This window comes from Xiphophorus maculatus, chromosome 4 (assembly GCF_002775205.1).
Source record: "Xiphophorus maculatus strain JP 163 A chromosome 4, X_maculatus-5.0-male, whole genome shotgun sequence".
NCBI classification, from domain to species: Eukaryota; Metazoa; Chordata; class Actinopteri; order Cyprinodontiformes; family Poeciliidae; genus Xiphophorus; species Xiphophorus maculatus.
The window spans coordinates 3,821,402-3,848,870 of record NC_036446.1 but is presented as its reverse complement, the minus strand read 5'-3'; the positions used below and the strand labels follow the sequence as shown (position 1 = coordinate 3,848,870).

Sequence of the window (27,469 nt, the reverse complement as noted above, 5' to 3'; positions counted from 1 at the left end):
AATTTATCTTCTGGACCAACCAAAAAAGATCGAATGAACGGACAGACAGATGGATAATAAAAGCAGTGATGGATGGAAAAATGGTTGGATGGATAAACGGTTGTTGGATGGAAAAACAGATGAATAAACAGTTGAATAAAAGGTTGGATAAACAACTGGATGGATGGATAAATGGTTGGATGTAGGCATGGTTGGTTGGTTGGTTGGATGGATGGATAAATGGTTGGATGGCAAGATATTCACACTAGCCCAATAATAAGTGGTGAGATTTTGTGTTTTTACAGTGTATAATTGAACAAACGGTTTATAAATGTTATGTTTTTCAGTAATTTTTCCGTCAAACCGGCTTGTCTCTGCGATCCCTGTGAAATCCTGCCAACATGGCGCCTTTGGATCTACATGTTTAAACCGGTCCAGATGATTCCGGACCTCTCCTTGCCGGCTCCAGAACCCGTTTGCTTCCCTCTCCAGCAGAAATCGAGTTTCCATGCAATCAAACGGCCGCAGCAGCAGAAAGCCTCCGTGGGCGAAAGGGAAGGAAATCACTCAATAAAGCCAGATGGAGAGTCAAAACGAGGAAAAAAACAAGCGAGACCCAAACAGCCAGGAGGAAACGCTAATCAATCTGCTGCGAAAACCACAAGAAAAGTCTGAGATTACTTCGTTTCAATGCAGGGAAACAAACACTGAACGACGGAGCAAATCCACGGGCCGCCGTCTGCAGAGCTGATGCTCCGTCTGAGGCAGAAAAATCATAGTTTCTATTCCATAACGGATTACATTTTTTTATTGGATTCTTTTCTAAAAACAGACGGAAAACATTGACAAAAAGTGGATTTTGTTTGAATCATCCCTTCCAAGATTTGAGATACGAGAATTTGTGTTTAATTATAGGAATATAGTCATTACACTGCAAAAACACAAAATCTTACCAAGTATATTTGGTCTATTTTCTATTGCATATATTTCAGCACATTTGAAAAAAAAAAACAAAACCTAAAACTTACAAGTAACTTTTCAGCCAAAATAGCTTATTTTAAGTTAATAATTCCCTCTTGTTTAGAAAGTTCTGGCAGAATATTTAACTTTTTCATGTTTTAATTGAAACAATCTTCCAGTGGAATTAGTACTATTCTATCAATATTAAGGCATTATTGACTTAAAACAAGCTATTTTTGCTGAATAGTTACTTATAATTAAATCTTAATAAAAAATATTGATGAATTAATAAGGTTGATTGATCGATTAATTGCCCAGCTTGTTATTCCTCCAGACGTTCAATCAATCAATCAATCAATCAAATTTTATTTGCACAGCATCTTTCAGTAACAAGGCATTTCAGTGCTTTACATCCTAAAAATACAAAGTCATAGAAACACAGTCAACAATTGAAACATAACATTTTGTCAAGTGCCATTGTTACAGATCAGATTATTGATTAATGTTTGAGTAAAGGCGATGAGGGGAGCTGTGATTGGCTGACTGGACTCACCCAGCGGCGGTCCGTGGGTCATCAGGATGTCGACGCCCTCAGGGACGAGGTTCCATTTATCCAGCAGAGACTGACCCCGAGGCAGGTTGAACCCCCAGCCGTTGAACCACGGAGTCCTGCAGAAACAGACGGGGGAGGGGCGAGTGCACCGCATTAGCATCACTCACTCTGCCATCACAAAGACAAACGTCAACAATCGACTTCAGAAGCATTAAATATGACAGATTCTCCCACTTTTTGCATCGGTTTATGGTGTAGTGACTGACATGGATGTATAAAGGAATGTTTCAAACAGACATTCTGTGTCTGATCATCAAATTCTCATCATTAATCATTAATTCATGGTGGAGGTGACATCTGCAGGCACTGAGATCCCCTCAGTGGCAGTTTTTCTGCATTTTTCAGGTCAAGATAACCTGAAAAATCCAGAAACCAGGAAGAAAATTTGTGTTTTTCTTACAGTAAACATTGACTGCATCTGAGTAAAGCTGCATAATAAGCAGAAAAGTATTGCGAAGTGAATATGATATGATGTTTGGATAATTTCTGCGTTTTTCAGGTCAAAATAGCTAGAAAAATGCAGAAATCAGGAAGAAAAAGGCCAAAACACTCAGCCAGTTTGGCAATAAGTTCATGTTTGTGGTGTCTGAAAAAGGAGTCGTTTCAAAAACCTTCGGAACGTAACGTCACAAATCAGCAGGCGCTTCCCGTTACCTCGCAACACCAGCGAAACCCAGGCCGTTACCTAGCAACCCAAGCTAAGCTCCAGCACTTTTGGTCAGCTGGTTTTACCACTGTATGCGCTGTACAATGGCTGCTGGAAAAGACAAGTGTTTTGTTGTTCACTCACTACTCAGATATCCCTCCCTGCATTCTTGTTGGTTGTGCAGGAGGCTCCACTTCTGCTTTTTGAACATGTATGGTTATAAAACTGCACATTTGTTTGCAGCCATTTTCATGTGCAAGTACAAACGTTGACTTGAGGTGCCGTAAAATCATATTACCTAAAAATTAATTTGTGCAAAAAATTTGATGATCATGTTTTGTATCGCCCATAGAACTATCATAAGCTGTTCAGTGAAGCATGATAGATCACCTTTAAGAAAACAAAACAACAAATTAACCCAGAGAACAAGCTAACAAGCTCCTGGTTTCATTCCAGCACTCACAGCAAGGATGAACTCATCTTAGGAGGCCTGGTAGGAGAGGAAAGGTGAATTTCTATCATCACGGAGCCGCGTCACGCGTCAGCCGCTGCTCGCTCTGCAGGGTGAGTGACAGCAGCTGGGCCGCCTCCAGCAGCCTGGATGGGAGGCTGCGTCGCCACGGTGACAGGCAGTGTCTTCCCAACAGACACAAAGAAAACCTCGATCCGCCGCGGCGGGACGGACCGATTCACAGGTTTACAAGAGCTAAAGAAATACAGCCAACCATGCACAGTGTGGGTTTAGGGCTGCAAAGATTCACCAAATGATTTGTACAATGCCGAATTAGAGCCACTGTAGAACAAAAGAGTAAATTTCCATCAAAAAACGTAGAAATGTTGAGATTAATCTCAGAAATGTTCAAAAAAAGAAGGAAATTTATGAGTTTGAAAAGTTCAAAATTAGCTTAAAAACTAAAATCTTTGAAGTTAGTCTCAAAGTTTCTTGGAACAAACTGGAAATTTCTGAGTTTCAAAAGTTAATTCTTTTTCTACTTGAGAAAGTTAAAAAAAATTAAATTTGAAAACATTTCTGAGATTAATCTCATAATTTCCAAGTTTAAAAAAAATGCTCTACTTGTTTTTGTTTTTTAGAAAATTTTTGATTGAATTCCAAGTCAAAAAGGCCAAATTTTGAAATTCCAAATTTTTCGAGAAAGTTTTTGACGCACAATTTTGACTTTCAGAGCTCAGAAATTTACCAGAAAAACTCATAAATTTGGAGGTAAATCTTTTTCTGAAGAAAACTTTGACATTTCTGAGCTCAAAAAGTCAGAAATTTGCAAGAAAAACACTCAAAAATTTTTAGATTCATTTCAACTTTCAAAAGACTAAAATTTTAAACTTTTGAAAATGAGAAAATTTCCAAGTTGAAAATTTAAGAAAGAGTAATCTTAAAATTTCTACTTTTTAATCTTTAACTCCCCAAAATCAGAAATTTCCAAGTTTTTTTTCTGAGTAATTATATATATAATATTATATTAATAGTCAGGTTAATCGATAGATTATTTGATTAATAATTGTTACAACAGCCCCAGTTAGACACAGAAGCAAATCCAATGAAACCAAAGCAGAGAAGGAGAAATGGAGCGAAGCCTGGTGGATAAATTGATCTTTCATTTATCTCAATAGTAGTAAGAATCCTGAGAAGAGAGGAAAGGAAGACTGATCATCATCCTGATACCTTGGTATATAATCAGACCTGCTACTTCAAACGAAGCATAAAAACCTTCATTTGAATGTGAGATGTGCAGCAAAGATGGCGGGTGGTGTCTGACCGTGGGGAAATCAAGGTGAAGGATGGACGCCGTGGCTCTAATCAATACCAACTGTTCCAGGAGAGCGGGATGTGTGAAACATGAGATCACAATCCCTTCTGGTTCAGAACCACACAGAGCAACAAAAACAACCCGGTTCGCTCGGCGAGCTTTGTGACGGAGCGTGGATCCGCTCGCCCGGCCCTCGTTCTGCTGCTCGGCGGAGAGCTGAGGAATGAGGTTAGAAATGAAATGTGAGGAGAAGGCAGGAGGGGGCGCAGGCCACGGAGCGAACTGATTAATTAAAACTAATCACACAAATCGGAGCTAATGGAAGCCTAATGGATTACTGAGAAGCATCGCCGCTTTTCAGATGAAAACGCCACCGCCGCCGTGGAGGAACTCGGACCCGGTCAGGCAGGAAGAACCAGTGCAGTTATGAATCTGGCTCTGGTTTTTAAAAAATAAAACGTCCTTAACCCGCTTCCATTTCTGAAAAAAATTTATAAATCACTATTTGTTGGAGCAGAAATTAAACAAACATGTACAGACTACCCTTTTATATGGGAATCCAAGTTAAATTTTTCCGAGTAATTAATTGGAAAAAAATTTAGTTTTACTACACTGTATATTTTATTTTTACTTGCGTAAAATTTGTAAGTCTCTACAGAAGAAGATTAGGGCCACTGAAAAGGACAAAAAGAATTTAAGTCAGAATTCTGAGATTAAAATCTGAATTTTGAGGGTAAGAAACAAAATTCTGATAAAAGTCAAAATTCTGAGAAAGATAGTCAGATCTTTATTTTTTTGAATTTTCAAAGCCCCTTATCTTTTTCCATAATTATCAGTTCTCTTGGATGAGAACAATGTCTGGATCTTTTACCCACTGCGAGCACTGGACAGGGATCAACACACACCTTCTTCAAATCAAACAATAAGATGTTTGTGTTGCCATCATTCTTAAGATATTAATAAATGTTTCTAGAGGTCAGAGGTCAAAAAGCTCCTCCCACATTTATGGAATCACAGATATATAACACATTTGGTGTAAATTAACTGCATTGTGTTTGTTTTGTTAACATTTTCATTTGTGCTGCTTTTGTTTCAAAGATATTAAGAGCTTGAGGTCAAAGGTCCCACCACGTTACCCGAATCAAACAGAATTGGGTTTAAACATTTGTGCAAGAATATTCACTGAATGAAGAAAAACAAAAACATAAGATACAGATGCATCTACAGCTTAAGACAAAGAAAGACTTCTTGTTTGTGAGCAAACTTTGTTTTTCTGTTACTCTCTACCTTCTGAACCATTTGGCACTGGAAGTGCCTCACCCAGTATATCTGAATTATTGTCTGTAAATATTAGTTACGTTGTGATTTAATTTGCTTGAGTAACTTTTTGGACAGTTTTTATTTTACTTGAGTAAAAACATGTTGAAGCGGAGCTACTCCCCGACCAGTAATACAATGGTCCCGTTGTCGGCTGCCTGCAGATGAAATATACCTTCCATGCGAGCGCATTTGTTAACCTGCGCCCAGATTAATGGCATCCTGAACACAGAAATGGGAGATTGTTTCCTGTGTGGCTGTGATGCAGCTTTTATTGCACTGTACTACACAGTGTGGGGACCAGTAGGGAGGGATGGGACCAGTAGGGAGGGATGGGACCAATAGAGAGGGATGGGACCAATAGAGAGGGATGGGACCAGTAGAGAGGGATGGGACCAGTAGAGAGGGATGGGACCAGTAGAGAAAGAGAAGTCAGTCAAGGAGCTACTTTCAGCTCCAGAGCTTAAGGTTGCAAAACTATGGAGCTATATTGGTGTCAAAGTTTGAAGCTGAAAAACGTATTAATATTCTATATGTGTGTGTGATTGGCTTAAGAAAAATATATACAACAAAATGGACTAAAAATGCTGCACAAATGTGTCGGGGTCATATTTTTGTCGTGTCATGTGTTGACACTTTCGGTTTGGTTCGACCCGAACAGCCCCAGATGTTTGAAACAGAGAAAAAATTTCTGAAACTAAAGAGAAAATAATAATAATAATAATAATAATAATAATAAAAGAGGACAAAATCTAAAACAAAAAATCCAAAATCAAACTGAACAAAATAAATCTGAGAAATTTATCTGAAGTAGCTTTGAACTTTTTCCAGTAACAATATTTTTTTTAAACTGGAAACATTTTAAAAGAAATGTTTTAATAATTTTTTTAAAATGAACTTTATGGCACCAATTGAGCTTTTTTGATAGACTCCAGATGTATCACAAAAGGTTCACCGTCTCAACTTTTAATTTGTTGCTAAATTGCAAAAGTAAGACATTAAATTGATCAAAGGGACCAATCGGTTTCTGTCCCAGCATGCAACAATGAAAATTGTTTTTGTAAAATTTATTTTTTCCACTCTTTTCACACATTTTGTTTTGTTTTTTAATACTTGTATTTGATTCGTTTATATCATGATAAAAAAAAATTATTTTACATTATCTCTTGAATCAGAGGCAATAAGAGGGGCCATGGGCCCCTGACGGCCCCCATCTACAACCGCCCATAGATGCTGCTCACTGCTGAAATGAAAGCAGCCAACAAAGAAAGAAGAGGAGTAGACTACAGTTGTTAATTTAATGCAACAAAAATGCCTTCTGTAATTAAACATCTACAACAGCACTTAAAAAAAAGAAAAGCTGTGTCAAACAGACAAAAAGCTCGTAACCTTGGTAACAGGCGCATTAACGATCATCAGAGCAGGCGGGTTGAAAAGCTGCAGCAGGCGGAGGTAAAGCAGACAGAAACTGTTTAGCCCTCGCACACAGAACGTCAATATTCAATTAGGCCGGTGGACATCATTAGGACGGCGGCGCAGCGTCTCTGCGGGCGTGACATCGCTCTTAACCCTCTGCTTCCCCCGAGCGCCGCACTCTGGGTCCACGGACGCCCCAAAAACGGAGCGCACACGAACTCAACGCCTCATTCCTCTCATTATGCACTACATACCCAACTCCTCCTTCCCATAATGGATCATTTTAACCATTTTTACAGCTCATTGGATCAGGGTGGGGAGAGAAACCGGAGCACTTTCACGTCCAGGAAAACTGGACTGACTGATTTATTGGAAATAACAAGGTGATTGATTATTTAATGACAAAAACGCTGCTAGGAAAACTAAAAAAAAGGCCATATTAAAAGAGCTTTAGTTGTGTTTTTAAAGATTTACAAATCACATATGCTCTGAAAATCTGATTATTGGAATAATCCCATGAAATGTTATGTAAACTACAATCCTAGCTTCTTCAATCAGAGGATGGATTAGTACAGACAGGATTAAGAGCTCTGAAAAAATAAAATCTGACTTCAATCTCAGAATTCTGACTTTAATCTTTTGAGATCAAAAAGTCAGAATTCTGAGATTGTCTTTTGTTTTTCAGTGGCCCTAATTGTCTTCCATAGATTAAAAAGCAAGACTTCATGAAGATCTTTCCAGGAGAATTTTTCAGCAATTTATACATGCAAGCAAAAAAAATAAATAAATTAAAAAATAAGATAGCAACTACTAAATGACCTGCCAATGAAAATTATCTTGCACTTCATATGTTCAGTAAAAAAAATAAAACAAAACAAAAAAATAATGGAAGTTTTGAATATTAGAAAATCTGTATAGCTTAGTCTTTGCAGGACAAAGATGGACAAAAAATAAAACAACAAATAATGGAGACAAAGACTTTGCCTATGTAAAAGCATTCCGGTGTAATAATAAGAGAAATTGCAACCTTCTATATAATTTTAGTCTGTTTTTCACAATTGGTCTTCAACCACAGGCAGACTGTGCTTGGCACAGAGAACTTTTAAATTCCTGAGACTGGTGCCTGTCTAGTAGGTCTCCATGGTGACATCTGTGTGTTAAAGCCAGAGGTTTTAGCACTTTCTTCTTGGATGATCATTGTGTTTTGGATTGATTCCTCAGTTTGGATTTCCTGTCCATCACTTCTGCCGACCTCCTGCTGTGTGTTTGATTGTTTTTAATCTTTTGCTGGTTTGTTTGGTTCCAGATTTTTCTTTATAGATGGAGGTTTATTATAATTCATGACCTAAATTTGCATCAAATTGTGCAGAAATGCCGAATATGCAAAAGTAAAAGTAGATAGGAGGAAAAATACACATGGAAAATCTGCTTCTTATTAGCTCCACATGACAACACACGCGCACACACACACACACCTGAGCTACTTTCATTTGTTCTGTGGAGTGTCGACTATTTACCAAACACACTGCAGACTCTCAGCCTCCTCCAGGTGTGTCGCACTCAGCAAACAGGATGTAAAGGTCAGGTGAACTCTGTGTACTAAACACCTGTGAAGTTTGACCTCACTGCTAAGATGGAGATCAGAACAATGATGGCCGCTTCAAAATGCAGAAAAAATCCAAACAGCACTCAAATCTAACACCAAAGTCGCTCACAAAGTTTATATTCTATTCTGAATATGTTAAATCCAAAACACGAACTTGTGATACTAACAACAGTTGAGGATTTTTATCGTTACAATTTGAATTTGTTTCATGTTAAAAACCAGTAGATAAAGAACGTTGTAAAATATTAAATTCAGTTGGTGATGTACAAAACATGTTGATATAAAGCATTAATAACTGTTCTTATAAACACAATCAGAAATATTACACTTGGATTTTCAAAATAAAGCGTGACTGTTAAATTATTGGGAGTGATAAAAGGTATATGTTAAGGATGAATAAAGTGTTTAAAGTTTAACAACAACTTGCAAAATAATATAATAAGAACAAAGAAAAAAGTCAGAATTCAGAAATTAAAGTCACAATTCTGAGAAAAGAGAATTCTGAATTTCTGGGCAGAAAAAAAATCTAATTCTTAAAAAAAAAAAGTCATAATCCTGACATTAAAGTCAGAATTCTGAATTTATCAGAATTTTGAGAGAAAAAGTCAGAATTCTGGAAAAAGTAGGAATTATTTTTTTCCCCAGTTTTTCTCTAATAGTCTTCCATAGAAGAAGCTTCCTGCATACAGAAACTTTTACGCTCCCTGTATTTTATCAAAGGAAGATCGAACACGCCCCAGGTGAAGCATCATCCTTCACCTGCAGCTGCGCCGCTCCTGAAACATCGGCGTGAAGACGTTCGCCGGACGTGATGAACAACCTGCGCCGCAGATACCAGCAGAAACGCAGAGCGGGAGGCTGAGAAGCGATGTGAAGGTCCGGCCATCCATCCTATCTGACCTCTGAGTCGCAGCGGCCCCGGGGTCGCGGTCTAATTGATCAACCTGTCAGAACCAATGAGGGCGGCCATGTTAATGGGACTTTTATAAGCCCCGCGGGATGCAGCGGCTGACACTCAGGACTGCATGAGCATGTGCAAAGCAGAGTGCATGCCCTGAACTCCCAGAGCCCAGCTAGCCTTATTAAAAGGAGCCAAGCGAAGACTCTGCCTGTGCTTTGACAAATGGCCTCTCAACGCCAAGGCCACCTTTGCAAACTTTGGGGACGAGGTGGAAGTCGCAGGGGTGAAGGAGCCATGTTGGCGAGCGTTCGTTCTGTCACTGCATTAATAACCTGTGCCCAGTGACTGATGGAGTGTGGAATGGATTAATCCTGCCGCCAAACACAAAGGCTCCAAGGGTTAGCCACCAGACTTAGCCCACTTAGGACAGGCTAGAGCCATGGGGACAGCGCGGTTCACGCGTTTCCAGCTGCAGTTTGACCTGCAGGCTGCTAACTTAAAACAACCACAGTGGAGATTTCACAGCAAACACAGCTGCTCTCAAACAAGCCGGCCGCTCGCAGCGCTTCACTGCACTCAGGGCTGAGTGAGCGAGAAACTCAGGAGGGAAAAAAAAAACGCAGACGGGGTGAGTGCCCTACATTGTAACAGGAAATCAAATAAAAGTAGAGGAGTTCAGAGTGCATCTTCTAAGAATCTGGTTCCTTATCCGCCGTCCTGCAACACACACACCCACCCCCACACACCCTCCACAAACCTTTCAGCAGGCAGAGATAGACTGGATTAGTTCAGCCATCAAAAAAGTAAAGAAACCAAAAGCAATCCTCAAAGTGTGAGTCTTATATGGAGCAGTAAGAAATAAAAATAAAATGTTTCGTCTACCAAAACGATGGAGCAATTGGTAATAGATAAATCACATTAACTGAAATTATAGCTGATACAATTAATTTGATTGTTCAAATAATCAATAACTAATTTAGAAGTCGTTTAATCGTTAACTGGAGAATACAGTATAAAAAAGAATTTGATGAAAGAACACACTAAAAGCAAGAATTAAGTACATTTTGCATTTAAGGTAAAAAAAAAATCAACAAGCGTAAAAAACAACATGCAGCTGTTTTTTGTCAATAAATTCATGTTTTTTGTTATCTGGAAAATGAGCCGTTTCATTCAGAAAACACTTGCTGCATTCTTGTTGGTTGTGCAGGAGGCTCTACTAATGCTTTTCATAGATGTATGGTTGCATAATTGCACATCTGTTTGCAGCTAATTTTATGTGCGAGTGTAGATGTTGAGTTGGGCGAGAAGCAGCTAATTTAGATTTAAGGTGGCAAGGCGCCCTAAAACGGCTCATTCTGAAAGGAAACACCGTCAGAATTTGGGTAACAGAAAAATGTAATGAAAATGTTTTGTGTAGACCATAGACTTATCCTAACCTGTTAAAGGAAGAATAATATATCACCTTTAGATATGTACATTTATGTTTGTCAGAGTGGTATTTGCACATCAAACTGGAAGGAGCAGCAGTGTGTTATCCCAGCACAGACTCACATGTAAACACTAAATCTCTGAAATATGCATCTGTCAGGAAACAATGCGGCTCGGCAGAAACTGGAGACCAGACCAGTAAAGAAAGAGGGAATCTGGGTTCTATTCAGAGGAGCTGTATGGGGGCTGGGGTCGAGACACAAGGACGAGGGTCCCATTACCCTCCTCCAGCCTCGACCTCCATGAACTTGATCCTGAGGAACAATGTAAGTACGGAGAGTGGCAGAGGAGGAAAAAGCAGCTTGGAGAGGCAGGGAGGAGGATAATATCTCTGGGAATCGAGTGACAAAAACGGACCGGCACGGTTTAATTTCCCCAGTTCTGCTCCACAGACGGGACAAGGTGATCTGAAACTGTGACACACACACAGGTGCGTCTTTTAGGACATTCCTGCACATGGTTTTCCTTCCACACACACAAAGACGAGGTCTAGAAGCTAATTAAAAAAAATAAAAAGCTGTTTTCAACAAGCTTTCATTTCTGACATAAAATAAAGAGAGAAGGAGGGTCTGAATGGAAATGATAAAAAATGTCTGTTTTTCCTCTGCCTGTCTGGATGAGATGATTGAGAAAATCTGTCTCCTTTCAGGCGTCAACACAAAAAACAAACTTAGATACTAAATATTTAATTTATTAGATAATACCTTATCAGCATCTTTGAGTCAGCGCCATACAAGTTTGATGTATTATTATTATTATACCTGGTATTTGTACATGCATTCATTTTCGTCATCTTCTATTTATAAAGTACTTTATTGATCTCATCCAGGCTGATCAGATGGCAGCAGTCGATCGCTGACCAGGCTACAGTTTAAGCAACAGGTAAAATCATTCCCAAAACACAACGGTTGTGGTAAAATTTGAAAGTAGATCATCTCAATTTGTAAAAGAAAAGTTTGTACTGCATTAAAAGAAATAGAAAACACACAGAAAGTTCCTAAAACAGTTTGATGTTTACATTATCTTTATTATACTTTAAAAGCCTAAAGCGAAGGAAGGAAGGAAGGAAGGAAGGAAGGAAGGAAGGAAGGACGGAAGGACGGACGGACGGACGGACGGACGGACGGACGGACGTTTGGTATCATCAACCAACCCCAACATGTTTTGTTGTACCAGAACAGAGGAAACATCCAAACTCTGGGAATTGAACCCCAAACCTTTGGCTTGAAAACATCCAAACCTCCACATACTGAGTCAGCCCAACGCTTTGGCTGCGATCTGATAAAACCTCGATTCATCTAAAACTCTAATCTGCAGAGGCTGGAAAGCGCAGAAAAGCAGGGATTTCCTTTGAGCAAAGCAGAAAAAAATCTCTTATCTGGAGGTTCTGACTCAGCAGAAAACATCAGACATTAAACAGAACGTATATAAAAACTACACCGCCTCAAGCACACTTGTAACACACTGATGGTGCTGATAAATAAATGTTTAAAGGATTGTCCTTTAGAAAAATTCTATAGCCAAAGGCCTAGAATATGTTATATTATTTATTTACTACATAAGCATTTATTTTCCTCTTATGTGGGAAGGAAAACCTCTTTCCTCCTGGGGATTGTGAGGGGAGAAAAGCAGCCGGCGCTCAGGGCCTAAAGCACGCTCCACCTAGTCTCAACATGACAAGCCGACCGGGCTTTGCTGCAAAGGTCAAAGGTCAAGGGGCCGAAGATGCAGAGGGATTCCCGAAGGGTCACACAGGATCAAGTCGGAGCAGATCTCTGTCTGCAGATAGTGTCTTGACCTTACAAGTGGACTTTGCAGAGAAACGGAGGTGACAGACCCAGGAAAGAACAGAAACCGGGACCGATAAACGGGTCAGAACACACCATCCAATGAAAACACTGCAAAACCTCACACCCTGCATGTCATGGTTTACATCGGGAAATTCTGGCGTGGTAGAACAATCCGGTTAGCTAAATGAAACATGGAGATGAAGGTATTAATTTCATGCAGTGCGCCACATCTCAGGGAAAAATAACGCAGAAAAACCGTTAAATAACTCAAAACCACGTTTTTCTGGCTCTGTGTTTACTACACGCAGACTCATTGCCATAGCAACTGACAACACCAAAAAACACTGAAACATTTCTCACACAAAGGACAAAACATTAAGTACATTACAGTATTTTGTTTTTAAGGAACTACTCTAAAAATTTTGGATTTTTGAATCCAAAAATCTAAGTACGATTTTGGTAACAGAAAAATGTAATGAAGCTGTTTTGTGTAGACCATAGACTTATCCTAACCTGTTAAAGAAGAATAATATGTCACCTAAGTACGATTTTTGGATTCAACGAAGCCTCGAGGAATTTTATTAATCAATTAAAGATACAAGCTATAAAATGTGTAACTTCATCGTTTTAAGACACATTTTCCTGGCTTTTACTGTTTTCTTCCCACAATGGTGAGCCGTTATCAGCGCTCTAAATCCAGAGGGGGGATAAGCGGAGCGGCGACCTCGCCACCGAAGCTGTGCGGAGGTCAGCAGGAAAAGGTGGAAGTGTCTGGAGGACGGTGTGAATGCTATCACCTCCGAGCAGAAATCAGTCAGTAAGCTGCCCTTCTGTTTACGGAGCTGTAGCTGCGACTGTGATGGATGGCTCTCGGCAGACAATCCACCGCTCCCTCCGGGCCACACAGCAGGGCGGGGGATGGAGCGGCGAAAAGCCCAGGAGGGGGAGACCGCGTGCGTTTGTGGAGCGTCGACGTAAGGCTGTTTTAAGGCGAATCTAATGCTGGTCAAGTCATTTCCCAGATTAAACTCCGTCTCAGTTGTTTATGAAACACAAATACTCAACATCCTCTGTAAAAACGCTTCAAACTGCCTATTTTAATACTTTAGGCAACAAATATACCTGAATGTGTGGAAATCTTTACCATCTCACAATTCAATTCAAAATTGATTTTTGATTCAAAACTATTCAAAATTAACAAATTGAGACATTGAAAGTAACCCTGACCAGGTTAGAATAGGCCTGTGGGCTACACAAAACATGTTCAGGACATTTATTGCACAAAATTATTCTTAGATAATAAAATTCCAGTCCAGTTTGAGTTGTTTTAGGGCGTTCTGTCACTTTGAATCGAAATAAGCTGCTACTGGCCACGCCCACTGAATCAACGTTTACACTTGCACGTGAAAATGGCTGCAAACAGAAGCGCATTTATACAACCATACATCTTTGAAAAGCAGAAGTGGAGCCTCTAGCATAACCAACAAGATCGCAGTAAGTGGTTTCTCAATCAACCACAAATTTCTTAAATATTTTTCTTGAATAAGAAAATAAACATTTTATTGCCTAACCCTAACTGATCAATAATTGGATAGCTAATGGTGCTGAATAAAAGTTATTACAGAAATGAATCTAAAACAGAAATAAGTTTTGGCTTAATTACTGCTCTGAGTGTGTTCTGCAGGAAAATGTCCTATTTTTTTTTAAATACTGTAAACTCCAGTACGATTAATTGATTACTAAATTACCTGACGATTATTCCAAGAATCGATTAATCATGATTAATTCGATTAATCAATTCAGCCTGCATTTGATGATCTGAAACATGTAAGAAAAAAACTGAAGAAATCCTGCATGTAATTAAGGTAAATTTTTCTCTGTTTTCAGATGAGTTGAATCGAAACTAAAAGTTACTTCTTTACGTTCTGCTTATAATAAGATACGGCTGTTTTTCTTCGAGGACAAACCAACACCCCCAAACAGCCTGATGGAGCCTTCGCCTCATCCGGTCCTGCTGCACTCCATCCTGAATCATTAATGCTTTCTTTCCCCTAAAAGTTGGACAAAAAAAAAAAAACAAACTCTGGAGCTTGCACCTCTTCTCTATCAGAAAAACCCTGCAGCACTTAGCATCGGCAGAGTCATGTCCAGACTTGTTGTCATTGATGGTATAACTTATTCATGTGGTTCTTTTTTTTATGGCTGCTGAATTCAGCTGCATTGGCACTTAGGTTGGTGACCTTTCACACCAATCTCTGCAGAGAATAATGGCCCTGACAGCCAGGGACACTTTACCCCCCAAATCCATGTTAAGGTACGAAAAAAAAAAACCTACTGTGGTAAAAGTTGCGTCTAATGCAGAGCTCCTCCACCTCTGGCCACTGCAACTACACAGACTCAGGATTTTCTCGGCTTTTTAAATATTTATCCGCTCATAGCATGAGACGCAGCATGGGACAGAAAACAAGCCTAAGTCCTGCTGAGTCTGCCCCACACAAATAAACACACAACAACAAAGGGGGAAAGACAAAGGTGGACAGATCTGGATGTCAAACACTCGTGTCTGTCTTAGACCAGGATAATGATGTGTTGAATGAGGTGGAAGCCACTGAAACTGTTTGTTTTTAACTGTTTTGGGTTCTATTCGTGGGAATTGTTGCATTTAAAGCCCTCAAGCTGCATCCTCTTGTTGTTGCAGATTCAGCTGCATCAGCACTTCTAGGTAATGCTGGTTTTTTGCCAGCCTCCAAATGCTCACAAGCTGCAGTGCACTGGTTAATTAAACCTGCGTCGCTTTAAATCTGTCCGTGCTCTCGGGAATGATAACACAAAAATGGATGCGCACACACACACACACGCACACACACACACACACACGCACACACACAAAAACACCAACTAAATAATAAAAAGGAACTAAAAGAAATCAGAATCTCGGTTTACAGATTATGTGCATCATTTTCAGAAATATACAAATGTAGGAAAATTTACACATATACAACAACAGAGTTGTGGCATTGCAATTAGCATCATGGGTTTTTTCTTAAAGGTGACTTATTATGCAAGGTTTCCCCAGAAAACTTGCTAAGCCTGGAGGTTGGGTGCTGGGGCAGTCATTCATCCAGCGGCCCGTCGTCTTTTTGAGTTACAAATGTTTAAAGTTGACAAGAAATTGAAAATATCACTTGATAATTATGTTATTGAAATATTGGAAGGTTAATATCTGAGCACCAACTATAAAGTCTAAAAAATGCAAGTATAAAAAACCCCTAAATAAATAAGCAATGACTAAGCCTGGTGGGGGCAGCAGTAAAGCCTGGTGGCCCGCCAGGCTTATAATACAGGGGGGGAAACCCTGTTATGCTTCTTTGAACATGTTATGATATATATTTGGGCTATAAAAACATGTTCATTACTATTTTCTGCTCAAAGTCTTTCTTAGATTATGAGATTTTAATCTGCACAGTTCTGCCTATTTTCAGATCATGAAACAAATGCACAATTATACAACCATCTCTGAAAAGCAGAAGTGGAGCCTTTTGCACAACCAAGAACAAGAAAGCAGCAAGTGATTTCTGTATGGTAAGTCAACAACAAGAAAACACTTTGTCTTTTCCAGCAGTCATTGCACAGCGAATACAGCGGTAAAACCAGCTCTAGTTGAAACTACAAATTTAGTCTTTTCTTTAATAAACCAGCCTTTGGTATTTCTCTGCAAGTAATTTTTCCTTTAGTTGTAATTTTTTTCCCTCCGTGTGGTTAATTAAACAGCTTTATCCGTGTGTTTTCCACCTTAATTTGTACAAACTGATGTCTCCAAACAGCAAAAAGCTTGAAAATGCAAAACTCATTTGGTAACCTGTTAATTTGCAAAGAAGCCATTTATTACCACTTCCTCACCTGCCCCATCGCTGAGCCATTCATTACGGAGGAGACTCACCTGCACAGCCATTAGCCGCAGCCTTATTCATTTCCTGTTAGCTGGCGCAGGTAGACGGTTAACGGACAATGTGTCATTAATTTTGCAGGTAGAAAGAGACGTGACCCCGTTTTCGGAGAACCTGGCCACATGACCGGCGTGTAGTTAGCAGGCGTCGCAGGGGAAACAGACCATCAGTGTGTTTACACGGCTGCATCTCTGAGCTGGTATTAATAATAGAGCCACTTAGCATTCAGAGGCGCTGGTCGCAGCCTCGCTGTTTGTTTCACAGGTCATTAAATTTATGCCGCAGCCCTAATGTTCATTACAGCAGCAAGCTGGCCAGGGGTCTGTAACACTCGCTCACTGTCTTTAATCCCCCGCTGTATTCCTGCACCGGCTTCCTTTTGATCCCGCGCCCATTCTGCATCCCTCACATCTCACTTCATTTGCCTGACAATCTTTTTCCTGGTTTAATTAAAAGGATTCTGCCCGGCTTCCCAGGTTTCTTGTTAAAAATGTATCTTTCACACACAGCAGATGATTGTTTCCAACAAAACGCCTGGGCAAATATTTTAGTTTGTGCCTTACAAAGAGAAAAAAACAATCCTAATTTATTTAATTCTTCCAGTTGTGCCATCATGAGAACAGTTTTGCCAATTATTCGCTGCGAGAGGTGAGGAGTTGCACAGTTTGATGGCAGGTAATTTTGTTTTCTCTGAACAAGCCAGAGTCACCACGCTGCAGGTGAAACAACTAGTGATTCAACGGAAAAGATTCAACTAGAAAACAGAACAATTTCATTGTTTTGGCTCTTAATATATTTACGAAACCACTCAAGACTAAAGAATTACGTAAAATTCATGAAGGCAGAACTGTCTTACAAAACAAAGTGGGTAAACTAACCGTTATCTGCCAAAATGTAGAGCTGAAACGATTAATCACGATTAATCGCTTATTGAAATAATTAAGAATTAATTGTTAACTGGTGTAAACAGACTCAGAAAAAGTATGTTGCAGAAAGAACAACATACCCAGATAAGTAATTAAGCACAAACTGTACAGAAACAAAAAAACTATACATTTAGCATTCAAGACAATAAAAAACCCTTTGTCTGTAAATATGTTCCACCCAGAACTCCTTAAGTGGCAGTTTTAGCTTCACTTGATTAAAATAAAATCTATTAAGCACCTTTTGGTATCCAGTTATTTATGGGTTAATCAGAAAAATAACCCTAATAAGCTCTAATCGTAGAAATTCAGAGCTGAAAGTGTTTGTCTTTGAACTGATCAACAGAGCAATAAATCTTTTTTTACACATCAAAACTGGAAATGTTCAGGAGAATTTGGTCCAGAACCTTTCTCTCCACGGTTCCTGCTCCCAAACGGTCTTCATGCAAAGAAATGTGAAGAAACTGAGAACAAAACGCAGAAAGTAAAAATGTTGAGGTAAGCTTTGTTTTGTGTGCTGTTGAACCAGAAAAGGCTCTGAGGTATACAGCAATCAATTCCACATGCATTGACTATTTTAAAGAGAACAGAAAGCAGCTGCAGATAATTCATTTCAACATGCGATAAATTTTCAGAAATATAAGATTTACGGCCGTCTTCACACGCTTTTCACATCGATTCTGATATCCAACAAGGCGCGGGGCGGAAAATGTGCAAAACAAAAGGTAGAGACATCTCAATTCACATATGGCATGGCTGGAATTAAAAACGGATGTTAGACGTCTGCCTCAGCGCTAAAGTTAACACATCACTTGTGTAGTTCTGCGTAGAAAATATTTACAGACAAAGAAGTTTTTTAAATACAAAATAAAAAATGTATATATTTTTGTACAGTTCTGGATTAATTTCTGCACTGACTGTGTTCTCTCATCATAAATGCAATTTTTTGAGTCTGCATGATCCAGTTAACGATTAATCGATTACTAAATGAGTTGATTATTTTAATAATCGATTAACCCAGAACTTGATCGATCGCTTCACTGGTATGTTTGTACCAGTGATAAAAACAAGTGGCATTTTGTCACTGACCAGCTCCTCTAGAAGAGGTCTTGTATTTGGGAACCATTCCAAACTCTGTGCACTGCAAAAATACAAAATCCTACCAAGTATTTTGTTCACTTGAGGAAAAAAAACTTACAACTAACATTTCATAAAGAACTAGTTCAACTGGAAGATTATTTCACTTATAACAAGATATTTTTTCCATGTTAAAAGTGAAATAATCTACCAGAGGAAGTAGTACTTTTCCCTCAATTATAAGGAATTACTGACTTAAACTCCAATATTTTTGCTAAAAAGTTACTTGTAAGTTACTTTATTCTTTTTTTCAAGTGTAGTAATTATTTGCAGTAGAAATTAGACCAGAAATACTTGGTAAGAGTTTGTGTTTTTGCAGTGTTCGTCCATCATCCCTTCTGCTGAACTGGATCATCTGTAGTCTGGGATCTGAGGCTCTGCGAAGCGTCGAGTCGTGTGGCTTTCTAATTAAAGCTGACGCCGCCACTGAGGCCCGCCAGTCCCAATGTCAAAGGTCGCCATGCAGCCTCTGAAACCACCAGGTACCAAACCACTGTGAAAGGGCAAGAATGCCACACTGCAACCCCCAATCCAACTCGTCTGAGCGTCGCGATTTCCCTCTAAATCCCTCCACCTCCGTCCGAGTTTTTCTTTGTTAGCGGAAAAAAAGGCCTTCCTCTAAGCTTTTATTCCCACCATGACACAAGAGTGAAAGAACAGAGAAAAGAAAGAGAGGAAGGAGGGAAGGGAGGAAGAGGAAAGACTGTCAAACAATGACTACATGTATAGGAAACCCGCACTCGAGAGTCCTTTCAGTGAAGAGAAAAGAGCGGGAATGGCGCTCTGAAGGCCATCAGCTGAGGGACGAAGACGTCGCAGGAACAAAACACCCTAGGCAGAAACTTCTCCAACCACTGTTGACCTTTACAAGGCAGTTCTTCAAGAAAACAACTGGAAAAGAAACTTCATGCGTTTTCTTGAGATACATTGTACACCAGAGGTGTCAAACTCAAAGCCTGGGAGCCAAATCTGGCTCGCCATTGCTTCGTAAGTGGCCCTGTAGACTCCAGTAAGATGCATAAATAGAACAGGTGTGTGCTCAAACATTTTATAATCAAATTAAAGCAGTTTTCTGCAAAACATCAAAATCTTACCAAATTCTTTGGTCTAGTTTCCAGTGCAAACATCTTAGCACACTTGAAATAAGACACAACTAACTTACAAGCAGCTTTTCAGCAAGATATAGGAGGTTGTTTTTAAAAAATAAATCCTTAATATTGATGAAAACGTTCTAGTTCACTGACAGATTTTTAACTTACAAGACATTTCCATGTTTTAAGTGAAACAATCTTGAAGTAGATAGTAGACTAGTAGATTTGTGTCCATCGATATTAAGGAGTTATTGACTTGAAATAAGCTCCTATTTCTTGCTGAAAAGTTACGTTTGAGTTAGTTTCATCTTATTATTCCAGTGTAATAAGATATTTACGCTTGAAAATAGACCAAAAATACTTAGTAAGATTTTGTGTTTTTGCAGAGCAAGTTACATCAGTCCCTTTGGTTTATCACAATTCAACAATCACGGAAATTAGGAATGGACAATAAATCAATAATATATATCGCAATACACAAGTGATTAATATCAACAGATAATACATCTGGCAGAATATTCTATAATTTCACCGAATTCTGATTCAGAACTGCACAGCATTCTGGGAGATGCAAGCAGAAGATTTAGCTGCTCCACCTTTCACAAATATCTTAGCCAGGCTGGTGGCCTCAACTAAATCACTCGCTCTCTGGTTACCTAGCAACTCATTCGTTCTTTGGTTACCTAGCAACAACCTGTTGAGTAATTTGAGCAGCAGCAGTTTCAGTTTTCATCACAATGCCTCTCAACTGCTAAAAATAAAAAATGGCTTGGAGTGAGAGGAGAAAATGAGTACAACAGCTCCAGTTTGGTAGTATTTAAGATATTTAAGACAAAAATTATGAATAAGTGATATGAAACGCTTAAGTATTTATACGTTTTTCAGCCATATCGTCCAGCCCTCAGGGAAATTCACACAAAATCAACAGATACCCCCATTTTGTCATGTTTATTGCAACTTTTCTGCAAAATTTGGTCAAGAACTTTGGGTTTAAGTGATGCTAACTCAACCCTGCAGGTGGCAGTATTTGTTACTTCTACTACACTGCTGCCTCCACATTAATTGATATAGTTATAATTTGTGATTGATATGACTAGTAACATGGTCACATTTACCATCATTAATAAGTGCAAATATCACACAATTTCTTGCAAATATTTCTATAATAGCTCCACACACAAAAATAGTGATTTTGAGTGCAAACAATAATAAAAAACATTCCTGGAGGGACTGATGAAAGTTAAAAGATGTTCAATATTATTTACATTTAAGAAATGCTTAGCTATTAGCACTTTAACATTTTGAGAACATTAAGGATCTTTATGAGCCAAAATGAAAATGAGTTTGACTCCCTGGCTGTAGAAATAGTGAGGAAAAGCTGCACAGAAAAACCCCATTCATCATGCCGCCTCGCCCCCCCAAATACTCGGCGTCTTGACGGATTTGGTACAAGCGAACCAGAGCTGTAAACAGAAGTCGCGGGGACTCAGAGGTCTCGTTTACCGGTCAGGGTTGCAGCAGCGCCTCGACCCCGAAGGTCAGACGGCTCGGGCTGCAGAGGAGGCGAGTCAACAGAGTAATCACTGCAACTTCATCCACAGAGCTTGTTCAGGCTCTGCTTTTTCGTCTGGTTGGCATTCTGAGCACAGGAAACTGCTGGTTGTCAACATCCACCTCCTCAGAAAAGAAAAACATTCTGCCTTTTATTTTTTTCCCCCTGAAAGTTGAAAAAAATCACAGCAGACTTTTCATAGTGGAAGAAATATAAAATTAAACCTCTTAGGTGTCTGCAAAGATGCAAATATCACAGGTACATGAATCAATTTTACAGCAAAATCTATTAGATTTTAACAAAACACCCCAAACATTTTCCACTCCATTTCTTCCCTGGTGTTAAAAGTCGGTTTCAATGCCAGAACCGACTAAATGAAAACTAAAGCAGTGGATGTTGCCATAAATGCAGAAAGCAGTAAAAACATTTCCACATTCAACTTTCTAGACTTTCCTGATAGCTACAATAACATTCTGGACAGCTGGGTGCAAAACATTTAGCAAGGAAATACCTGAACATTACTAGTGATTTATTCTCTGCAGGTCCCTCAAGTCATGAAAGAAAAACAACACGAGATCTGGCCTCTAGTTCAGGGATTCAGCATTTTTCTAACACTCAAAACAGCAAAGTTCATAGACGAAAAACAAACAAACAAAAAAAGACAGCCCTTCTAGTACTTTGTTTGGCACATTTTAAAACTAAATTTCAATATATTTTCAGCTGGTAACTATAAAATCAACATACTGATGGCTAAAATGTTAGACTCCAGGCTGGAATGTGATATTTATTAATATTTATTTAATTTCCCTTAGGGATCAAGAAAGTATTTTTGAATTTGAAATATCAGAGATAAAGAATGCTATTTGTATATAAAACAATATTTTTTTCTGTAAAATGTAAACACTTCTGGAAAAAACAAACATTTCTAGAAATATACAGTAGAATAGAGTTTGTTCAATCTGACACTGTTTTTGTGTGAATTTTATATTGATTATGCAGTTTAATTCTGAAAATCGGGAAACCAGATGTCACTGAGTTAGCACTTCCTGTTTAGAGGTGCGCTTCGTTTGTAGCTCTCCTCTTGTCAGGGCGCGGCTCTTAAGCCTCATAAAAGTATTTATTTTGCAAGTAGAAGCATATATTTACAGTCTAAAACTAATTTTAGTGACAGAAATAGTTCATGATGTTTTCAGTTGATGGAAATGCTGCTTTTTTGTGTCTGAGCTGTTAGCATATTTAGCGTTTAAGCTAGCAGAACAATTAGCTTCATTTTTAAGCATCTTGATGTGCTTTATCTTTCTTTTGCAGTCTTACTTTTTGCATTAGTGTGTTTTATAAAGCTCAGTAATGACAGTCATCTGTCTTGCAATCAGTGCAAAGGGAAAATAAATAGAAAAGAAATATAAAATTTTATTGTTCCTTAGAAAGATTTTAGTCCAAGTGGAACAGCAGCAAGATAAATGAAAATGGAAGGAAACAGATTCAAACAAAACATGTAAAAACAGAAGAAAAAAAATACGGTACAGTTATTAAAAATAACATACTCAGATTAAAATTAAACCTTAGTATGTCTCACAGCTACAGACTTATGACATTTCTCACATTTTTAAATAAAAATAAGAACTTCTAGGTAAAAAACAGAGACCAAGTCACTCCATCCTAAAATAGAAACAAAAAGTAGCAATTCGTTTGGTGAAAAACTCTTAAGAGATGAGCCTGGACATTTCTTAGAAATAGAAAAATACACTAGTATTGATATGACAAAGGAGACAGAGATAATTGTTCATCTTCAGTATTTCCAATAAAAGTCAGACTTGATCTTTGATCTTTTCTCTGAAACAAACAAACTGGTCTGACCTCGGAGCAACCTTATCAGCCAGCCACGCAAGCTGCGACCTGAGCTCAGTTTCACCAAGAAGTCAACATTTAGTGGATAAAATTAAGACCTAGAAACCTGAGAGAAACACAAAGGTGTCCAAGCTTTTCACCACAATGAAAAATGTAATAACTCGCTTTATTTTCCATGGTCAACAAGAAAATAATCATGAAATATTTCAAATAAATTTTGTGGAAATGGATGGCTAATAAGCAGATTGCATATTTTTTAAATTACATTTGTGGAAAATGCCCAAAACCTTTGGACAGCTCCGTCTGAAAATGACTTATTCAATTGTAATCCCTGTCTGACAAGTAAAAAACAATCATCAGCAATAAATATAAAGCAAATCTTGACTTGTGGAGAAAGTTCCGGATCAATACCGACCTAAATGCCTTTTATTGGATCTACTACAGGTGTCAAAGTGTCAACCCAATTCTCAGGCTTGGATATGAAATACAACGCACATAAACAACAAAAACAGGCACCGTTTCTGACCAAATTCAGATCAGATCATCTTTTTTTGTCTTCAGTTAGTTAAATGGATAATCTACTGTTACATTTTTTACTGGAGACTTTCTATAAAGATCAAAAGACTCACATTTGCATCTGAAAAAGTAGTTCTTGTTGCAAAGTGATGCAATAATTTACGGTTTTGTATGAATGTTTGACAAAAATACTGACATTTTGTGGGTTTAGGGTCCATTCAAACAGCAAATACTTAGCGGATTAGCTAATGGTAAAAATAAAGTACACCATTTCAACTTAAGGGTTTTAAGTATCCAACTTATTTATTAAACAAAATAGAAGTTAAAATGGGGAAGTTGTGTAAGAAAAACCAAATAGATAAAAAAAACAACAACAAGCAAATAGTATAAAAGACCATAAAACTCTGAATGTACATATGTAAATATAAATGCATTAATATTTCTGGTTTTTTGTTGCCATATTTTCAGTATATTTGCCCCTAATTGTGTTCAATGAGATATAAAGTAGACTTAGACTTGGACTTGTACTTTATTGATCCCTTGGGAAGACTCCCTCAGGAGTAGTTTCTTTTTAAAAAATAATGTGACAATAAACTTAAGATTTTACAAAAAATGAACATAAACACCTGATACCAGCTGTGAAGCTTGGCGGTGGAGGGATAATGGTTTGGCTCAAAGGAAACAGAGGAGTGTGCGGTCAATGTGAAGCGATTTGTCTGACAACTGAAGCTGAAAATAAAAATGTTCATGCAAGAAGAAAATTAAATTGTAAAAATAGTGGGGGAAAGGCCTTCACTACCGCTGTGGTTTTATTTTCATTTGATAAATTATGACAGTGTGGAACTTTCTCTGTGGTTTTGTATGCTGAACATTAACCTGATTGTTTTTATTTGGTGCTGATGTGTAGAACCTTAGTTTGGAAGGAGGGAGTATATTCTTATTCCCACAACTACAGAGATCCAATTACCTGCATGGTAGATTTTGCAAGTACCTGCAGTTTTTCAAAAGATCTTAAACAGCAACTTTCAAAAAGGGGAAATATAAGTAAAACAACCAAACTCTGATTAAAGAGAAGCAGGGGGGAAAAAAGAGGTTCTTCCACTATTAAAGAAACTTTTTATGCAACAGTTACACTCACACATGAAAATGGCTGCAAACAGATGAGCAATTATACAACGGTACAGCTTTGAAAAGCATTAGTGGAGCCTCCTGCACAACTAATAAGAATGCAGCAAGTGGTTTCTGGATGATAAGTCAACAACCAAACACTTGTCTTTTCCAGCAGCCATTGTACAGAGCATACAACGGTAAAACCAGCTGACCAATTGTGCTGGGGTTCCTCTTGGGTTGCTAGGTAACCGGCAGAGCTTAATTGGGGTTGCTAGGTAACGGCGCAGTTCCTGCTGATTTGTGACGTTACATTCTGGACGTTTTTGAAACAGTTCATTTTCCAGACACCAACAAAAATTAACTTACTGACAAAAATCAGCTAGGCGGGTCTTACCTAACTGATGTATTTAGAAGCAGCAGAAACACAAATGGAAGTACAAAAACATTTAAAATCTGAATTTTTCATAATAGGTCCACTCTATAACCTCATAATCTCCTTTAGATCAGTCTTTCTCAAATTATGGTCCGCGGGAGCCCCCTAGTGGTCCGCAAGGTACTGCATGTGAATGTTTATTTGCCGTGAGCTCAAAGTGTGACGCTACAGCTAGCTTAAAGAATGTTTAAAAATAATCCTGGATAAGTGGCTTAAATCCAAGTTACTCAAAAGAAAAGCTGAGGATACCGGTGGAAAGAAAACAACCCCGGGGTTACTTCTAAGATCGGAGGAGTTCATGTCTGCAGGAATACTTTTCAGTTTCTCAGGGTGAGCTGCACATTCTATTGTTTTTAGAACACAAAGTTAGGTGGTCTGTGACTGTTAAACGGGTTAGATGGTCGTCAGAAAAGTTTGGCAAATGCTGGTTTAGATGTGTGAAATACCTAAAACCTGATTTTTAAAACAAATCTTGCATTGTGATATGGATCTGCAAGGCGAATACGGCTGCATCAGCCTTTCTGCAACCCTCTCAGTGTTTGATGGAGCTACCGGCCGCCGTGTCGCAGACCTCTGCTGGCTCAGACGGTGACTGATATACATGAGGCCACAGAGGGGAACTTTATTAAACGTGGGAGCCATTACTCTCCCTCTGACATATTGGGGTCTCACCTTGTGCAGGGAGGAGGCGGCGTGCCATCAGGGAGACGTACAATATTCACACATTTTTAATGAATGCACAGCAGCCATGTGCTGATTTTCACTACGTTTGAGTTTTATTTGGATGCTTTTATTGCCTAGATGGCGAACACAAACACGCCTCTGTGTGCGTTTGGCTGTGAGCTTGAATGCAGGGTGAGTCATTCAGCCGTCGTAGCGCAGAGAGCGAGGGCACAATAACAAATCTAGAGCCGCTCATTCACTCCCCCGACACACACTAGGAGACATTACGCAGTAATATGTGGCGGCTCTACAGCTGCCAGCCTGGACGGTCTGCAGGAACAAGCCCCCCTCCCGGAGGCTGCGTCCGCAGCTGCAGGATGCGCCGCACAGCCGCATCTGCAACCGGACAAACACCTGCAGCCGCACCAAGACTCATCACAGCACACAAGGCGCCATCCATCAAACACAGACCTGCTAACAGATGCTTGACAATTTTTATTTTATGAACCATTAAGCTGAGGCGTCGCATTGTTCCTACAGTAAATAATTTCCTCATTAAATCTGAAATATTACAGTAATTAGAATAACACTGATGGCAGGTTGCATTACTTCGATTTTCCCTACGTATTATACAACCGTCTTCATATTTCTGGTTTCAAATAGGTGTTGAAGCATTCAGTGTGAAAAAAAATAAACAAATAATCGTACTTTTGCAAAGAATTTTACATTTTCAAGTTAGATAAGTTGAAACAATCCTTGATTTTACTTTAGAAATCGAAGTAAACCATGTGCAACTTATTCATATTCAATCAATATTAGAGGTATAGAGGTACAACAAAATCTCGTCTCAAATGGCCTTAAAAAGTTTTAAATTTGAGTTGGTGAAACCTGCAGAAACCCTGTGTGCGTATTAATGCATATTAAGGCATATTTGTTGCTTGAACCATTAAAGTAGGTGGTTTCAGGTGTTTTTAGAGGAGCTCTCAAATGTTTGTGAACAGCTGCGGACATTTTCTAGGAAGAACTAATAGAGGTGTAATTTGTGGTAATTAGTCTCTGTGTTTTTGACCAGATTGCAACGTTTCTGAGATTCAGAGAGCTGCACAAAATTGAAAAAGTAAAGCTGCCATATGATCTGACAGGGAAAAAGTGTGTGTGTGTGTGTGTGTGTGTGTGTGTGTGTTCGTTGGGCAGGCAGCCAACACAAAGTGAAAGAAGCTGGCGCAGACCAAAAGGTGACTTGGGGGTGATTAAGATAAAAGCAGCTGACATGGAAGCCAGATATTATCAAGCGGGACAAATGAAGTTAAAACGCATCAAATGTCTTTTACTCAAGGTGGAAACATCACTGTAAAAACAAACAAAAACAATTAATCATTATTACTGAAATAATCATCAACTAATTTAATAATCAATTAATTGTTAAATGGAGTACACAATTTTTCTTTAAAAGACCATTTACTAAAAAACAACATATTCAGAGCAGTAAGTAAACAAAAAATTTACAAAAAATATACATTTTGCATTTAAGGTGCAAGAAAACATCTTTTTCTGTAAATATGTTCTACCCAGGCAGTTTTAGTTTCACCTGTTTCAAAATCTGTTAAGAATAAAATAAATCTCACATTAAGCACACAAAAAAGACAACTCCAGGTAGACTGCTGAGGGAGACATCAAATGAAATGGCCAATAAATTTATATTATTTATTCCTAGAGACACAGACTGAAAGAAATCTATAAAGCGTTGCCAAATGTTCTGAAACAGTG

General features: G+C 38.7%; 1 protein-coding gene across 2 annotated transcripts in view; it reads right to left on the bottom strand.

The window, feature by feature from the left end:
- The window catches only part of mpped2 (metallophosphoesterase domain containing 2), a 68,996-nt gene that overhangs the window by 2,861 nt on the left and 38,666 nt on the right, over window positions 1-27,469 (bottom strand). For both annotated transcript variants that reach the window (XM_005807520.2, XM_023332988.1), the window contains exon 5: window positions 1,493-1,608. In XM_005807520.2, coding sequence (XP_005807577.1) covers window positions 1,493-1,608 — 116 coding nt within the window. The remainder of the gene's footprint in view (window positions 1-1,492; window positions 1,609-27,469) is intronic.